Source organism: Staurois parvus, unplaced genomic scaffold (genome assembly GCF_062004578.1).
Source record: "Staurois parvus isolate SC_StPar_1 unplaced genomic scaffold, SC_StPar_1.0 ptg000475l, whole genome shotgun sequence".
Classification (NCBI taxonomy): domain Eukaryota; kingdom Metazoa; phylum Chordata; class Amphibia; order Anura; family Ranidae; genus Staurois; species Staurois parvus.
This window is the reverse complement of record NW_028318271.1, coordinates 3948531-3963109: the sequence shown is the minus strand read 5'-3', so window position 1 is coordinate 3963109 and position 14579 is coordinate 3948531. Positions and strand designations below refer to the sequence as shown.

The following is a 14579-nucleotide window of genomic DNA, read 5'->3' as shown; positions in this document are numbered from 1 at the left end:
AGGTTTACTGCCAATATCCAATATTGGGTATAACTGATTGGAGGGACATCTCCCTACCCACCCACGCAACCACCCACCAACGACCAGTGACTGATCCAGTCAGTCCAGTGTAGTTTTTAGCACAAACGAGACATCTGAATCAGACATTACATTTCTCCACAGGCACAGCTCCGCCTCAGGTGATGAATGGGCAGAGAAGGGCTGGAACTCCACAGTTATTAGCAGCCACCAGTCGGCTTGCAGTAAGGGACTTAGTCTGAGAGAAACACTGGAGGGAGCTGCAGCTCAGCTGCTACACTGACCCCAGACACCAGGCATCTTCCTCTGTCCTTTCTTCCTCCCCTCTGCTGCCCCTCCCCTCAGCTGAAGGATCATTCATGACATGTGGTATCCCACACAGAGAGAGTTGCAGCCTGTGCTGTGCCCAGGTGTCCCTAGGTGGCAGTGCACCCTAGGTGGCTGCCTAGTTTACCTAGTGGAAGCACTGGCCCTGTTAACAGCAGCCACTGTTACTGAGAAAAATTGCACAACCCATCCCTTTATCTCTGTTATAACAGGCTTATGGTGAAATAGTTTTTGTATGACATAGGCAGTTTAAGGAGGGGGAAGGGAAAGACGTCCACGATGATGAAAAAGTGGGCAGCCAAAAATGCAAACGGCAGATGCAAATGTGGACAGAGTGTGAACCCTCCAACACTCGGAATAAAGACTGATTGTGTGAATGATAGAAGAAGAATTTAAATGAACAGGGAAAGAGTACAGTGGATTCTAATGGAGGATTTGGGAATGAGAAAGATTTCGACACAGATAGGGCCTCAAATCTTGATAGAACATCAGAAAGAATGTTGTCTTACATTTTTTTTAAGAATGCAGATGTTTTTGACAGGGTTACTACCAGTCTATTCCAGGAATTAATTTGTCACACCTTTTACATCCCAAGAGTTTTCAAGGCATATTTTTTCATCTGAATGAGGGAAAGAGAACCTCTCAGCTAAACCACCCTCCTGCCTGCACGCCTGAGCTTAGGGAAGATGGATTCCAGGCTACATGAATCATCTGCCCTTACTCAAGATGGCTGAGGCTAGAAATTCTAGAGGGATGTTTTTTCAAGAGTTTTCTCAACAAAATATGTCATGGAGACATGAATTGATGGTTGGATTTGATTTGGATGATACAAATGAATTGAATAGTATATTGCTCAGATACAGTTTAGTTCTGCTTTAACCTTTACAGTGCCAGAAGATAGCCACTAAGGGCAGTATCAGGCAACTATGAAGGAGGCAATGCAGGAAGAATTTTAGCAGCAGCAGCCACCTGCAGGCAATGGGATACACAGCGTTAAGCTTAGCTAATGTGATTGGTACTGTATCCGAAACAAAAATACACTGAACTTCAGCTTTAAGGACATTTGGAAACATAATATTTCTTTCCTCTATACCATTTTTTATTGTAGCTGTTTTTCTCATCATTTTTTTCCAGCTCTGGTAATAGGAAGATAGCAGCTGACAGTACAATTACCTAGTTCCTGTGATTCGCAGGAAAAAGATATGTGAACCCAGACTTTACCCGCAGTCTATTCTGTAACACCTTAAACATCAATTCATTTTTTCTCCTAACGCTTGTTAAATGTCTTCATGGCGCAGGCAGTACTCTGGCTCAGAGGGACAGCTTGACCTACTGCACAATCCTACCCGAAGCCTCCCACTGAAGACTTAGCACTTTGGCTGCGTACATGTCACTTAAGGTTTACACAAGCCACATTACTTAAGTCTATTAACATTTCTTTAAAAGGCAGATAGTAGGAGAAACATCAGCAGCCTCCAAAGGTCTGGAGAAGAGGTTATGATTTCTTTTCTTAAAGGAAACCTATGCAAGAAAAAAAAATCTAAGTTTCCATTGCTCTCCTACTGAAAATGTAAGCTCCTTGGATGTCTCTGGATTTAATACTTACCAGTAACAAGCATACAGCAAGTAAAAATCTGTAGATCTTGTTGAGTTTTATGTCTAGTAGTAGATACCCAATTGTCCCTGATGAAGGAGTTTTGAGGTTAAAAAAAAAAAAAAAACTTAATATGAACAAGCACAAGTCAAGGGAGGATGATGACTCACCAATCTACTCACTTGACAGCAGACTACCATAATCAATGTTGGTTTACAAGCACAGATCCAGTCATGAAAGTTAATGGTTTAATAAATAAATAAAATAATACATAAAACATTTTGATGTTTTTTACCTTTTTAAATGTTTGTGGAGTATGCTTTTTTCTTTTAGAAATTATTTATCACAGCCTTTCTCAACCTCTTCAAGAGGAACCCCCTGAAATAACTTACTGGTCTCAGGGAACTCCTGCTAAAAATAACTATATCTACAACTCATGATACATTAGTGTGGTGGTCAGTGGGAAGAATACTCCTTATATTTGTGGTCATTGAGAAGAATTACCCCCTTATAAATAGCTAAAATCAATGGTGTCCATGGGAACTTATCTGAGAGGCAGAAATTGCTCATTGCTCAAGGAACCCCTGGGAACCTCCTAGAGTAGGGGTGTCATACTGGTGGCCCTCCAGCTGTTGTGAAACTACAAGTACCATCATGCTCCTGCCTTTGGGAGTCATGCTTGTAACTGTCAATCTTGCAATGCCTCATGGGACTTTTGGTTTGGCAACAGCTGGAGGGCCGCCAGTTTGACATCTGTGTCCAAGAGGAACCCTCAGGTTCCATGGAACCCTGGTTGAGAAACCCTGATTTATCATATTAGTACTCTACTGTCAAGTTAGTACTCTACTGGTGAGTCATCATCCTTTCTTGACCTCTTCTCATTCATATTAATAACCTTTGTTACCCCAAAACTCTTACGTTAAACACTTAAGCACCAACCTAAATCACCTGAAGAGATGTTGGGTTTTACTGACTACACCATACTGTGAATGATGTCAGTTCCATTCAGAGGTGTGGGTAAAGCCACACCTCCTCCACCAGCCGGTGTGCTTCTGTTATTGGCATGCTTATCTCATGCGTGTCCTATTTTAACTCTTTCTCTTCTGTGTCGTTCAGTTAGGCTGAGGACCCCCATAACAATCATCTACTCCCGGTTACTATGGGAGACAGACTACTATGGAGGGAGCCCAAATAGTGTCTCCATCGCTACTGGAGGATACCTCACCTTACCCAGGTACCACACCTTGTCCGGCTGCTTTACATTAGTGTTATGGTCAATGGAAAGAATTCTCCTTAAACTTGTGGTCATTGGGAAGAATTACTCCCTTATAAATAGCTAAAAAAGATCAATGGTGTCCGTGGGAACTTATCTGAGAGGCAGAAATTGCTCATTGCTCAAGGAACCCCTAGGAACCTCCTAGAGCAGGGGTGTCATACTGGTGGCCCTCCAGCTGTTGCGAAACTACAAGTACCATCATGCTCCTGCCTTTGGGAGTCATGCTTGTAACTGTCAATCTTGCAATGCCTCATGGGATTTTTGGTTTGGCAACAGCTGGAGGGCCGCCAGTTTGACATCTGTGTCCAAGAGGAACCCTCAGGTTACATGGAACCCTGGTTGAGAAACTCTGATTTATCATATTAGTACTCTACTGTCAAGTTAGTACTCTAATGGTGAGTCATCATCCTTTCTTGACCTCTTCTCATTCATATTAATAACCTTTGTTACCCCAAAACTCTTACGTTAAGCACTTAAGCACCAACCTAAATCACCTGAAGAGTTGTTGGGTTTTACTGACTACACCATATTGTGAATGATGTCAGTTCCATTCGGAGTGGTGGGTAAACCCACACCTCCTCCACCAGCTAGTGTGCCTCTGTTATGGACATGCTTATCTCATGCGTGTCCTATTTTAACTCTTTCTCTTCTGTGTCGTTCAGTTAGGCTGAGGACCCCCATAACAATGATCTGCTCCCGGTTACTATGGGAGACAGACTGCTATGGAGGGAGCCCAAATAGTATCTCCATGGCTACTGGAGGATATCTCACCTTACCCAGGTACCACACCTTGACCGGCTGCTTTGTGTATTAAACGTTTAACTTAGTTACCCTTAGCAACAATCTTGCTTTTGTTTAGCATACTGCATTGACACTGTAGTGTGGTGTTCTTCATACTCCTCTAGTGCTTTACAGGCCCAGGTTCTTTTAAAATGCCAGCCCCAATATGTACTCATTTGAATGACTTTAGTCCAGGCTCAAGGATAAAGTTTAACAGTCTTTACTGATCAACTTCAGTGCAAACATGATAAAAGTGCAACAATTCTTTCCCTAATCCTGACTAACCAATAGGTGGCCCAGGCATACCTTAACAGGTGTTAGTCCATGGTGGCAGAGTCCATATTTGGTGGTACCCCGGTACCCTTGGTGGTAGGATAGCACACAATTCCTCCTTGACTTCCTTGAGATGTCACAGGTACAACAGCATAGTAGCACACCAAAACGCAGTGGGGCCTCAGGCATTCTGGGCTACCCTTCAGCTCTCAGGCCTCAGCATTTTTTTACCACAGATGGGCTAGCTGAAAATCAAAAATCCTGTGAATCAAAGATTTTAACCATTTCCCAGCCCAGCCTGGGTCGGTGCCCAACTAAGCAGTGTTTACCCTTTTACATACTCCTTTATTACCGGGCCATTTTCCAGGTTTCAGTGCCATGATAGTTTGACTGACAATTACTCATGCAACACTTTAGCCAAATGAATACATTTTTAGGACAGATAGAGATTTATTTTGGTGGTATTTGATAACCATTGAGTTTTCAATATGAACACCCTCAAAATGTTAAAAGCAGAAATATTTCATCCTTAGTACTGAAGTACCAACCAGGTAGTCTATGCTTCCTCATTCTAAAAAAACCTGCTAATTTTGAGCATTTTTTGTATTAGCATTTAGGAGCTATGACGAACTAGGAATGCAGAGAGAGAGCACACGGAGACAGATCACACAGAACCCAATGTGCGGGCGTTTATTGGGGAGTTTATTGGGGTGCAGACAATAGGACAGCTAGCCCACAGAACAACACAAGACACAGCAATACAGTAGGGTTCTCAGGATGGCAATATGGGACAACAGGAGGCCGATAGTCCACCGGGGCCAATAGTACAGGGCGGCTGGGGCACCACAGGGGTTGGAGTCCGTGGGCAAAGGTTTAGGGCAGAATAGGATTAAGTCCAGCACAAGGCAGAGGTCCAAGCACAACGGGGTTAATCCAGTGCACAGGATGTGGATCTGGGCAGAGAGGGTTAAGTCCAGCACATTGCAGAGGTCTGGGCACCACGATGTTACTCCAGTACATAGGATGTGGATCTGGGCAGAGAGGGTTAAGTCCAGCACAGGGCAGAGGTCTGGTCACAACGGAGTTAATCCAGTACACATGATGCGGATCAGAGTAGAGAGGGTTAAGTCCAGCACAGCACAGAGGTCCGGGCACAACGGGGTTAATCCACTCACCAGCTAGCAATGGAGAGCCTTGGGCGGAGGGGGCTGGGAGGTCTGTAGCAGCCATGAGATGGGATCTCCTGGGCTTGAAGTCTATCAGTGAAGGAGGATTGGGGGGGATCCGTGGGGTCTGACCGCAGCACAGACCTTGCACAGCACCAGGCAGGGGGGAGCAACAAAGCAGAGAGAGTGCCCGGGGCCCATTCTGGCATTATATATGGAGTTGGGTGCATTCTTGTTGCTGTGGTAACTCAAGACTTGGTGTTGGGTTACTATGGCAATGGGCCCCGCACCTTCGACGCCGGCCCCACACAGGGAGCACGGCCTTTGTCTCTGGTGGGCATGGAGTGCGGGAGAAGCAGGATTGCGCCATGCCTGTGGAGACAGGGAGGGGGTGACAGGAGTGTAGCATGCATGTAGCCTGCAGGGGGAACACTCCTGGCAGCAGCGGAGCAAGGGCACACGGGGGGGTTGCAAGCAGGAGTAAGGGGGGGGGACTAGCTCTGTGACAGGAGCGTTTATAGTTTTTTTTTGCCAGAAAAATGCTCTCAAAAATTCAAAACAGAAGGGTTTTTTCTGCCTCTAAACACTGAGTTTCAAAAACTCTTCAATACTACCTAATGTGCATGGACACATAGGATAACATTAGTTGCTTCTACAGGCAACATTCTGAACTCCTCTAGAAGCGGTGTTTTTGAGGCCAGTGTGCATGGAGCCTCAGTTTTCATAGAAGTGTTCCTTTTATCCTACTACTGTCAGTTAACATGAGTTCTTCAGGCTGTAGCGCTATCAATAGAATAGAATAGCAGTGGTCATGACATAAGGGGGCTTCTGTTTGGCCAACCGTTGGCGCCAAATGACTCAAGCTCCCACCCCACTTCTTCTTGGATAGGACAACAACCCACAACTAGTAGTTAGTTGCCTTAATTATCCTTATCAGAGGCCTACACATGACATACTTGTCCATTAGCTTTTATGTTCACAAGAAAAGGAATGTACAAACATAAATTAGCATTTCTGCACATTGACATACTGACAGAACTTATACGCACACCTTGCCATACATAAGAGCAAACTTTCTGTAGCAGTCAATCAAGCCAGCATATAAGTAAGTAATAAGCCATCTTTCCTTTACTCTCTACTCTTGGGAGCACCACAGTGTTTGGGACCCATCTCCCTATATACTAGATTCTGTAGCATTCTGCTCTATTCAAAACGAGATTCACAAGGTGAAAACTGGTGCCTTCTATAGCATACTAGTTTTACTTTCTATGTCCCACTCCATAGCTCTACCCTGCTGGGTACACTCCCAGATGTCACTCTCAGTCCCAGGGCTCTGACTTGCCCCGCATTAGATGGGTCTGACTTGCTCATTAGTCTTTATGCATCCAGTTCACAACTCCCTTCATGTCATTCCATTGACAGGACTGCTGCAGCTGCATCTCTAGATTCTGTCACTAGAATTCCCAAAGGTATTAGTATGCACACCATAGAACATTAGCCTGGCATAAAAAGGCCTTTTGCATCCCACTCCCAATCCATTTAGACCATGTCCACTTCAACCATGTTTACAACTACTACTCCATAGAGGAGAATGGAGGGTCCTATCAGGTCCACCTGAAAAACAGACAGGTGGACTCGATAGGACCGCTCATGTTAAAGGGGCCTTATAGGTAATGGCACCAGTTAAGGTGAAACTCATCTCATCCCCATCCTTCTAAATTCCCTTTTTCTGTTCCTTTTTTTTGTTTCTTTTACCTCCACTTGTCACTTTCTTTCTTATTTTATGATTTTTTAAATTCTGAATTTATACAAGTCAGAGTACATACATTAAACAGCTGACTGGTACTGAGTAATTGATGTAGATTGCCATTAATCCTGCCCTACACCACTGTTTAGAATAGCAATGCCAGGCAAGGGGAGCGTGGTAGGACAATGCTTGGATCTGCAGGACTGCAGAATTTGTGTCAAAATCTGGGGAAATCCTGTAGAATCCGGGACTGTTGGGAGGTATGCAACATCACCACCACCACAACATTCAAAGCAGAAGGTCTCTACATTGACCTGGCCCTGCATGAGAGGTCTAAGAATTTCTTTCTTAATTGCCACTTAGAAAAAGTTTTCCTGCTGACAAATTTCACATTTGGAATCCTCTTTTTCTCTGTAATCTCATTTTTTCATGCAGCAGCTGATGATGATGGCTTTGCACTTACTGGGAAGGTATATCTTTAGCAATAAATGAAACAAGGCTTTAATATAGAAGTCAGTCCGCTGTTTCTTGGCGCTGAACATAGCATTGTGCTGTAGCAGTGATATGCCGCTCAAACAAGAATATTTAGAGGTGCTGAAAAAAAAAACGGAGGCGTACATCACTCAGTTCATTGTCTGTATAGCTGGCCCCTTTTCTGTTTCCACAATGTACAGTTCTTCAAAGCAAATTGGGAAATGCTAGGCAAGCAGAGCACCGTATTGTTTGAAACCAGCGTCCAAAGCAGGCAGCTGCTAACACTGCTGAATTTACTGTCAACAGACAACGTCTGGCTGTTTCATAATGAGGATATTAATTTCTGAAGAGCAAAATAAAGAAAGACAGCTGTTCTTTTAAATGTCACAAGCCAAACAGAAATCTGAAGCTGAACCGGTACACATAAAACTAAACTCCCAGTGGTCAAAAAGAGACATACATTATATTGCCAAAAGTGTTGGGACGCCTGCCTTTACACACACATGAACTTTAATGGCATCCCAGTCTTAGTCCGTAGGGTTCAATATTGAGTTGGCCCACCCCTGGCAGCTATAACAGCTTCAACTCTTCTGGGAATTCTATCCAAAAGGTTTAGGAGTGTGTCTATGGGAAGGTTTGTCCGTTCTTCCAGAAGCGCATTTGTGAGGTCAGGCACTGATGTCGGAAGAGAAGGCCTGGCTCTATCGGGTTGAGGTCAGGACTCTGTGTAGGCCAGTCAAGTTCCTCCATCCCAAACTCATTCATCCATGTCTTTATGGGCCTCGCTTTGTGCACTGTTGCACAGTCATGTTGGAACAGGAAGGGGCCGACCGCAAACTGTTCCCACAATGTTGAGAGCATGAAATTGTCCAAAGTTTCTTGATATGCTGACGCCTTAAGAGTTCACTTCACTGGAACTAAGGGACCAAGCTCAACTCCTGAAAAACAACCCCACATCAAAATCCCCCCTCCACCAAACTTTACACTTGGCACAATACAGTCAGGCAGGTACCATTCTCCTGGCAAACATCAAACCCAGACACATCCATTGGATTGCCAGACACAGAAACGTGATTTATCCTTCAGAGAATACGTGGTGATATCAGGCTTGAATGCAGCTTCCATGAAGCTCTGTACGCACTGTAGTTGTGCTAATCGGAAGGCCACAGGAAGTTTGGAGGTCTTCAGCTATTGACTCTGCAGACAGCTGGCGACTTCTGCGCACTGTACTCCTTCAGCATGCGCAGACCCCGCTCTGTCATTTTACGTGGCCTTGGTGGCTGAGTTGTTGTTGTTCCCAGTTATTTCCACTTTGTTATAATACCACTAAGAGTTGACTGTGGTATATTTAGTAGGAAGGAAATTTCACGGATTCACTTATTACCTATCACGGTACCACGCTTAATTCACTGAGCTCCTGAGAGCGACCCATTCTTTCACAAATGTTTGTAGAAGCAGTCTGCATGCCTAGGGGCTTGATTATATACACCTGTGGCCATGGAGGTGATTGATACACCTGAATCCAATGATTTGGAGGGTGTCCCGATACTTTTGTCAAAACCGTGTATATAGGGCTTGGAAACTTAAATACCTTGTCTGTATTTACAGCTCTATCTATGCATAACATGCCTAGTATCAGATATAAGTTCTCATGTTAGGTTAATGCATGCTCAGTAATCTGTAATACATAAAAGGCATAAAGATCAGTAAACTTGAGCTGCGTTCTGTCAAATTAAAAAAAAAAAGAAAAAAGAATATCTGTGTCCGAGCTTCTGCCTATGGAACATGTTTTATGTTGTATGGATGTACACATTTGTGCTAACATTAATGTGAGTACAGTGTAAATGTAATCCATTGGAGTACAAGCGCTGCCTACTTCCTAGGAACAGAGGACTCTAGGTGGCAATAGCTGCTTCTCTCCTACCAAAGGAGGTTGCTAGGTAGCAATAGCTACTTGTGTCCTAGCAACTGAGTGCACTAGGTGGCAATAGTCACTTGCATCCTAACAACAGAGAATCCTAGACTGCAATCGCTACTTGAGTCCTAGCAATGGAGGTTGCTAGGCAGTAATAGCCACCTGCATCCTAGGAACTAAAGACACCTGCATCCTACCAACTGTAGACTTTAGGTGACAATAGCTGCCTGGTTGCCTGGCAACAGGTTGCTAGGTGGCAATAGCCACCTGCGTCCTAACAATTGAGGACACTAAATGGCAGTAACTGCCTGCATCCTAGCAACTGAGGATGCTAGGTGGCGATAGACACCTGCATCCTAGTAACAGGGGGTGCTGGGCAGCAATAGCCACCTGCATCCTAGCAACAGAGGATGCTAGATGACAATGAGTCATAGCAACCATTAGACTGCATTAAAACTGTAAGTTTTTTAAATCATGCTGCCAGCTTCTGCCAAGATCCTGCATACCATATGCAATATTTTCATACGACCATATACATGTACAGTGAATATTGCTTTCAACAAACATTTACTGGGGGTGACTCAATCACTGTCATCTAAACAAATGCACCATTAAGATTCACTTGTGGTGAATGATTGGTGAATGTCATATTCACTGATTTATAAATACTTTATACCTCTTACAGTTAGTTATCATTTCACCAGGGGCGGACTGACCATTTGGAAACTCAGGCACTGCCTGAGGGCCCGGTGTCAGTAGGGGGCCCCATGAGATGCCCCTGGTACCTTTTTCATAGGCTTTTTTGAGTTTGGGCAAGGACACAGGGGCCCCATGATCCCCTATTGCCCGGGGGCCCCATGAGTTGACAGTCCGCCCCTGCACTTCACACAGAGGTAAAGCTAGAATGCCTTCAATTGCTCTTCTTTCTGGAAGGACTGAACTATCTTATTTTAGGCATTTTGTAGAATCACCATGAGCTTCTGGGATTGTACTAAAGGCTCACAGCTGAGCTGTGTTGATCTCCACAGGCATAGGAGTGCTCACAGGCTGTTCTGGGCACACCCTAATCACCCTGTGAGGTGCAGATTCCCCCTGCTGCTCCCCCCCGCTTCCCTCCTTGGGCTCCCCTCCCCAACAGTGTTTCTGGCTTCCCTCCTCTCCCACCGGATGCTGCTGCAGGCACACAGGGGGATGTTTCAAGATGGAGAGCAGGGAAGGGGCCGGTAAATTACATATTCATTTACTGAATGAACACAGTGTGTGTTTACTATGCTTCAGTTTGAGAATGAACAGGAAGTCTCTTAGCACAGAGCACTTTAAATTCATTCACTGTCCAGTGTAGCTGAGGCTGCAGAGAAAAGGACTGCAGAATGTGTGTCCTCCATCCCTTTCTCTGTCACAAGAGTAAGACATCATGGGTCTATTTAGACCCTTGATATTTCACCAAAGTGCCCCTAACGGACTTCTAAAATAATTGTAAAAAAAAAAATTAACATTATAAAAAAGTAACTAAAAAAATAAAATGATAAAAACAAAAAATACTGATCTCTGCCCTACTGACACTGTCCACTGCTCTACCAACACCGTCCGCTGTCCTACTGACAAAATCCACTACCCTACTGACACTGTCCACTGCTCTACTGACTGACACCATCCACTGTCCTACTGACATCAACCATTGCCCTATTGACGCATATATATATATAGATATAGTAACAATACACACACACATATATACATATACAGTATGTATATATATATATATATATATATATATATATATATACACACAGTATTGTGTGTGTGTGTGTGTGTATATATATATATATATATATATATACTGTGTGTGTGTAGTGTATATATATATATATATATACTGTATATATATATATATATATATATATATATATATTTTCACACACTCACGCTTACTGTATGTGTTTGAGCTTTGGAGTGCATACTCTAATGAAATAGGCTATGCATACCTTAGCTCACAGACAAAAGCAGCCTCAATGCCACGGTGCACAAAAAAGCAGATGCTTTCTATGTACCTTGTTCACATCATGAGATACATTTTCCCATGACTCACCATGGTTCATCTGAAGTCACTGTTGGTGATGTTTTAGCGTGTGGGCTGGTGTGAACCAGCCTTTAGTATAACATTGTTTTTTCTAAAGGAAATTTTTATTATTTTCCATGAAAACAAAAAAATTATACAAGTGTAGAGTAGACTAAGAATAGATTGCAGTTAACTTGTATCTACTTAATGCAGTGGTTCCATACAATAAATATTAAACAGTCAAATATTGTATATCCTCACTAATCAATCCAACATAAAGGTCTAACAGCTCTTCAAAGGTTGAGTAGCTTCTAGACATTCACTCCTATATAGTAATAAGAGATTTAACAGGTTAATCAAGTGGAATTGTGGATTGCGATTACAGCCAGGAAGACCATAGTTTTTCAAATTTATTGGGGCATCCTCTAGTCTTTTATGTTAATGTATACATAGGAATTACTTGGATAACAAGAAATTTGGTCTCAAATGTGAAACAGTGTCTCAAAATAGGGCTAGTTGTGAGCTTAGCTAAGCTATATTTTCAGTTCCTGTAGACATTCTAAGCCATGGTGGCACAGAAAATGCTGTATTACCCCAACAGCTCATTACCTCCACAGAAGGACATATCTTCAAGTGTATACAAATGTGACAGTCACATCCAACTATCTGGTGCTAAGGACTACACAGGGGCTCACCCCAGCTCTCACCTCATGGCTTTACACTCTAAAGGATGAAGCCACATTCCATTGTCCAACATATACAAAAAAACTTTACTGTAATAAACCCCATTGTATTAAACAGTAAACAACCCCATTGTAATAAACAGTAAACAACACCATTGTAATAAACAGTAAACAACCCCATTGTGATCCTCATTCTTTAGTCCATAATGGACTTAATCATAGGGATTTATCTGAATGCTGCCAGTAGCAGTGAGAGCCACAAGTAAGCCACATGGACATGTACTGTTGACTTGTGTCCATTGTAAAGGTGGCAAACATCACTGCCTATATACGTGAAAGCATATACATATTGTTAGGAAGCAGTGGAAGAGCTTTAAAGACTTTTATGAATTTGTAGCACTACCCTCTTGAGGGCCGCTGTGTTTCTGGATCCCTCTAAGCTTCACACAGCCAGGCAATACGCATTTTCCACACTTGCATCCACAGTCAGTGAACAGTCCATCAGCTTGTTTTTTTATTTTATTTTATTAGGGGATGTAATTTGGATAGGGGAATAGGAATTATGGGATGCCCAACTTAACTGAACTAATGCACGGGGACAACTTATTTCCTATTTACAGATACAGATCCTGGACTGTTCTTTTCCTTCAAAGTGATTAGTTTTTACGGATCAGTAGCAACTGCCCCTTACAGGCTAGGGACTCGCAGCCCCTAGAAAGTTGGCTCAGCTTGTTGCAAACTGCACACAGAGATGTCTCCTCTCCCCTGTAGAATTGCTCCCAGCTCCACATTCTGCAGACACTACCAGCTCTCCAGGCTGCTCTGAATATCTCCCAGGACACGGATAAAGGATTAAACACAGCGCTGTCCTTTGAGAGCTTGCTACATGTGGCAATCTATACCCTTGTGAATCCATAGGTATGCTGATGTACTCACTTTGTCCTCCTTTGTCCAACTCCTCACAGGCCTTGATCCTGATCATGCCATGGTGCTGAATGGATCCCCCTGAGCCAGCCCAAGCCAAGCCTGGAGGCCAGCCCCCTAGACTAAGGGGACCCCTCCCAGGTCACTAACAGTCTCCTCAGCACTCCATCTTACACCCGACTCCCCTGCCAGCCTGACTATCCCATATTTATAGGTTGGTCTCACCACTCCACCAGGGCCTCCAAACCTGGGATTGGTTAGACTCCCATAAACATGCAGATTAGGTCTCCTCCCCTTCCGACCACTGGCTTTTGGATGGTTCCATGGTCCTCCAGAGCCAGGTGGAGGCGATAGAGTCCTGTGCCATTCAGCCTGACCTGCAGTAACCTAATTAGAGACTCACACAGTTAGCATGAGTTGAGATTTACCTACACTATCCTAGTAGCACTTTTGAGTGTGCTACAAATTATATGTCTGCTTCTTGATGAAGAGGAAACCAGGGGAGGCATATGTAAGCAGATTAAAGTTTAAATTTAAATAAACGTATAGCTGAAAGGTTCTTACCAGACCATTGCATGAGCTGATCGCTGCGTATCCACTCCCCACATCTTGTTGTTGGACTGTTCCAGTAAAGTGACAAAAGACTCCCGATCGAGGTGTAATCCTAATTCCACTATTATTTCCAGTTCTTCTTTCAAGAATATAGTTATCCGACAGAAATCCTTCACTGACAGACAAGTTAAAAAGTAAATCCTTGGTCCCCTGTAAAATGCGGTAGTGCACCATTGCTGACTGCAAATCCCGTTTTCTTCTGTTTAGAGTTTCATGATGAGTCACAGTGTAGGATAGGAAGTTGCCATTTTTGTCCACCTTGACTGGCTCAACCAGTTCATATTCTGAAAGCAGATTCCTGGCTTGGTGTTCTGCAAAAGACAAGTGGAAACATAAATTTAAATACATAAATTTATGTAACAATTTCCAAAAACTGATTTCACTGATACATTGTAACAATATTGTCGCAATGTATTTTATTTAATGTTAAAAAGCAGATTAAGAACCCGATTACACTGGATGTGAATTAGCATACTATTTGCATACCATGCGACTTGCAAATTGCATGCCAAATCGCAGTCTATTGTCCGCAATTAGAGTGGTCATATCAATGCTGTTCTGACTTGGTCGGGGCCGCACTGATTTCTAAAGTAGTATATACACTACTTTTGGTGCGTTTTGCATAGACATCTGTATCAGATGTTTTGCAAATCGCACCTGAAATCGTCATGTCATCCGACTTTGAAATCGTGTGACTTCACTGTAAGTTGCACGATTTCAAAGTAGGGTTT

The 14579-nt window shown here is 43.4% G+C and overlaps 1 protein-coding gene across 1 annotated transcript in view; it reads right to left on the bottom strand.

Annotated features, from left to right (window-relative positions):
• The window catches only part of ADAMTS12 (ADAM metallopeptidase with thrombospondin type 1 motif 12), a 696444-nt gene that overhangs the window by 616358 nt on the left and 65507 nt on the right, over positions 1-14579 (bottom strand). Inside the window, exon 2 of the mRNA XM_089689453.1 lies at positions 13801-14159. Coding sequence (XP_089545579.1) covers positions 13801-14159 — 359 coding nt within the window. The remainder of the gene's footprint in view (positions 1-13800; positions 14160-14579) is intronic.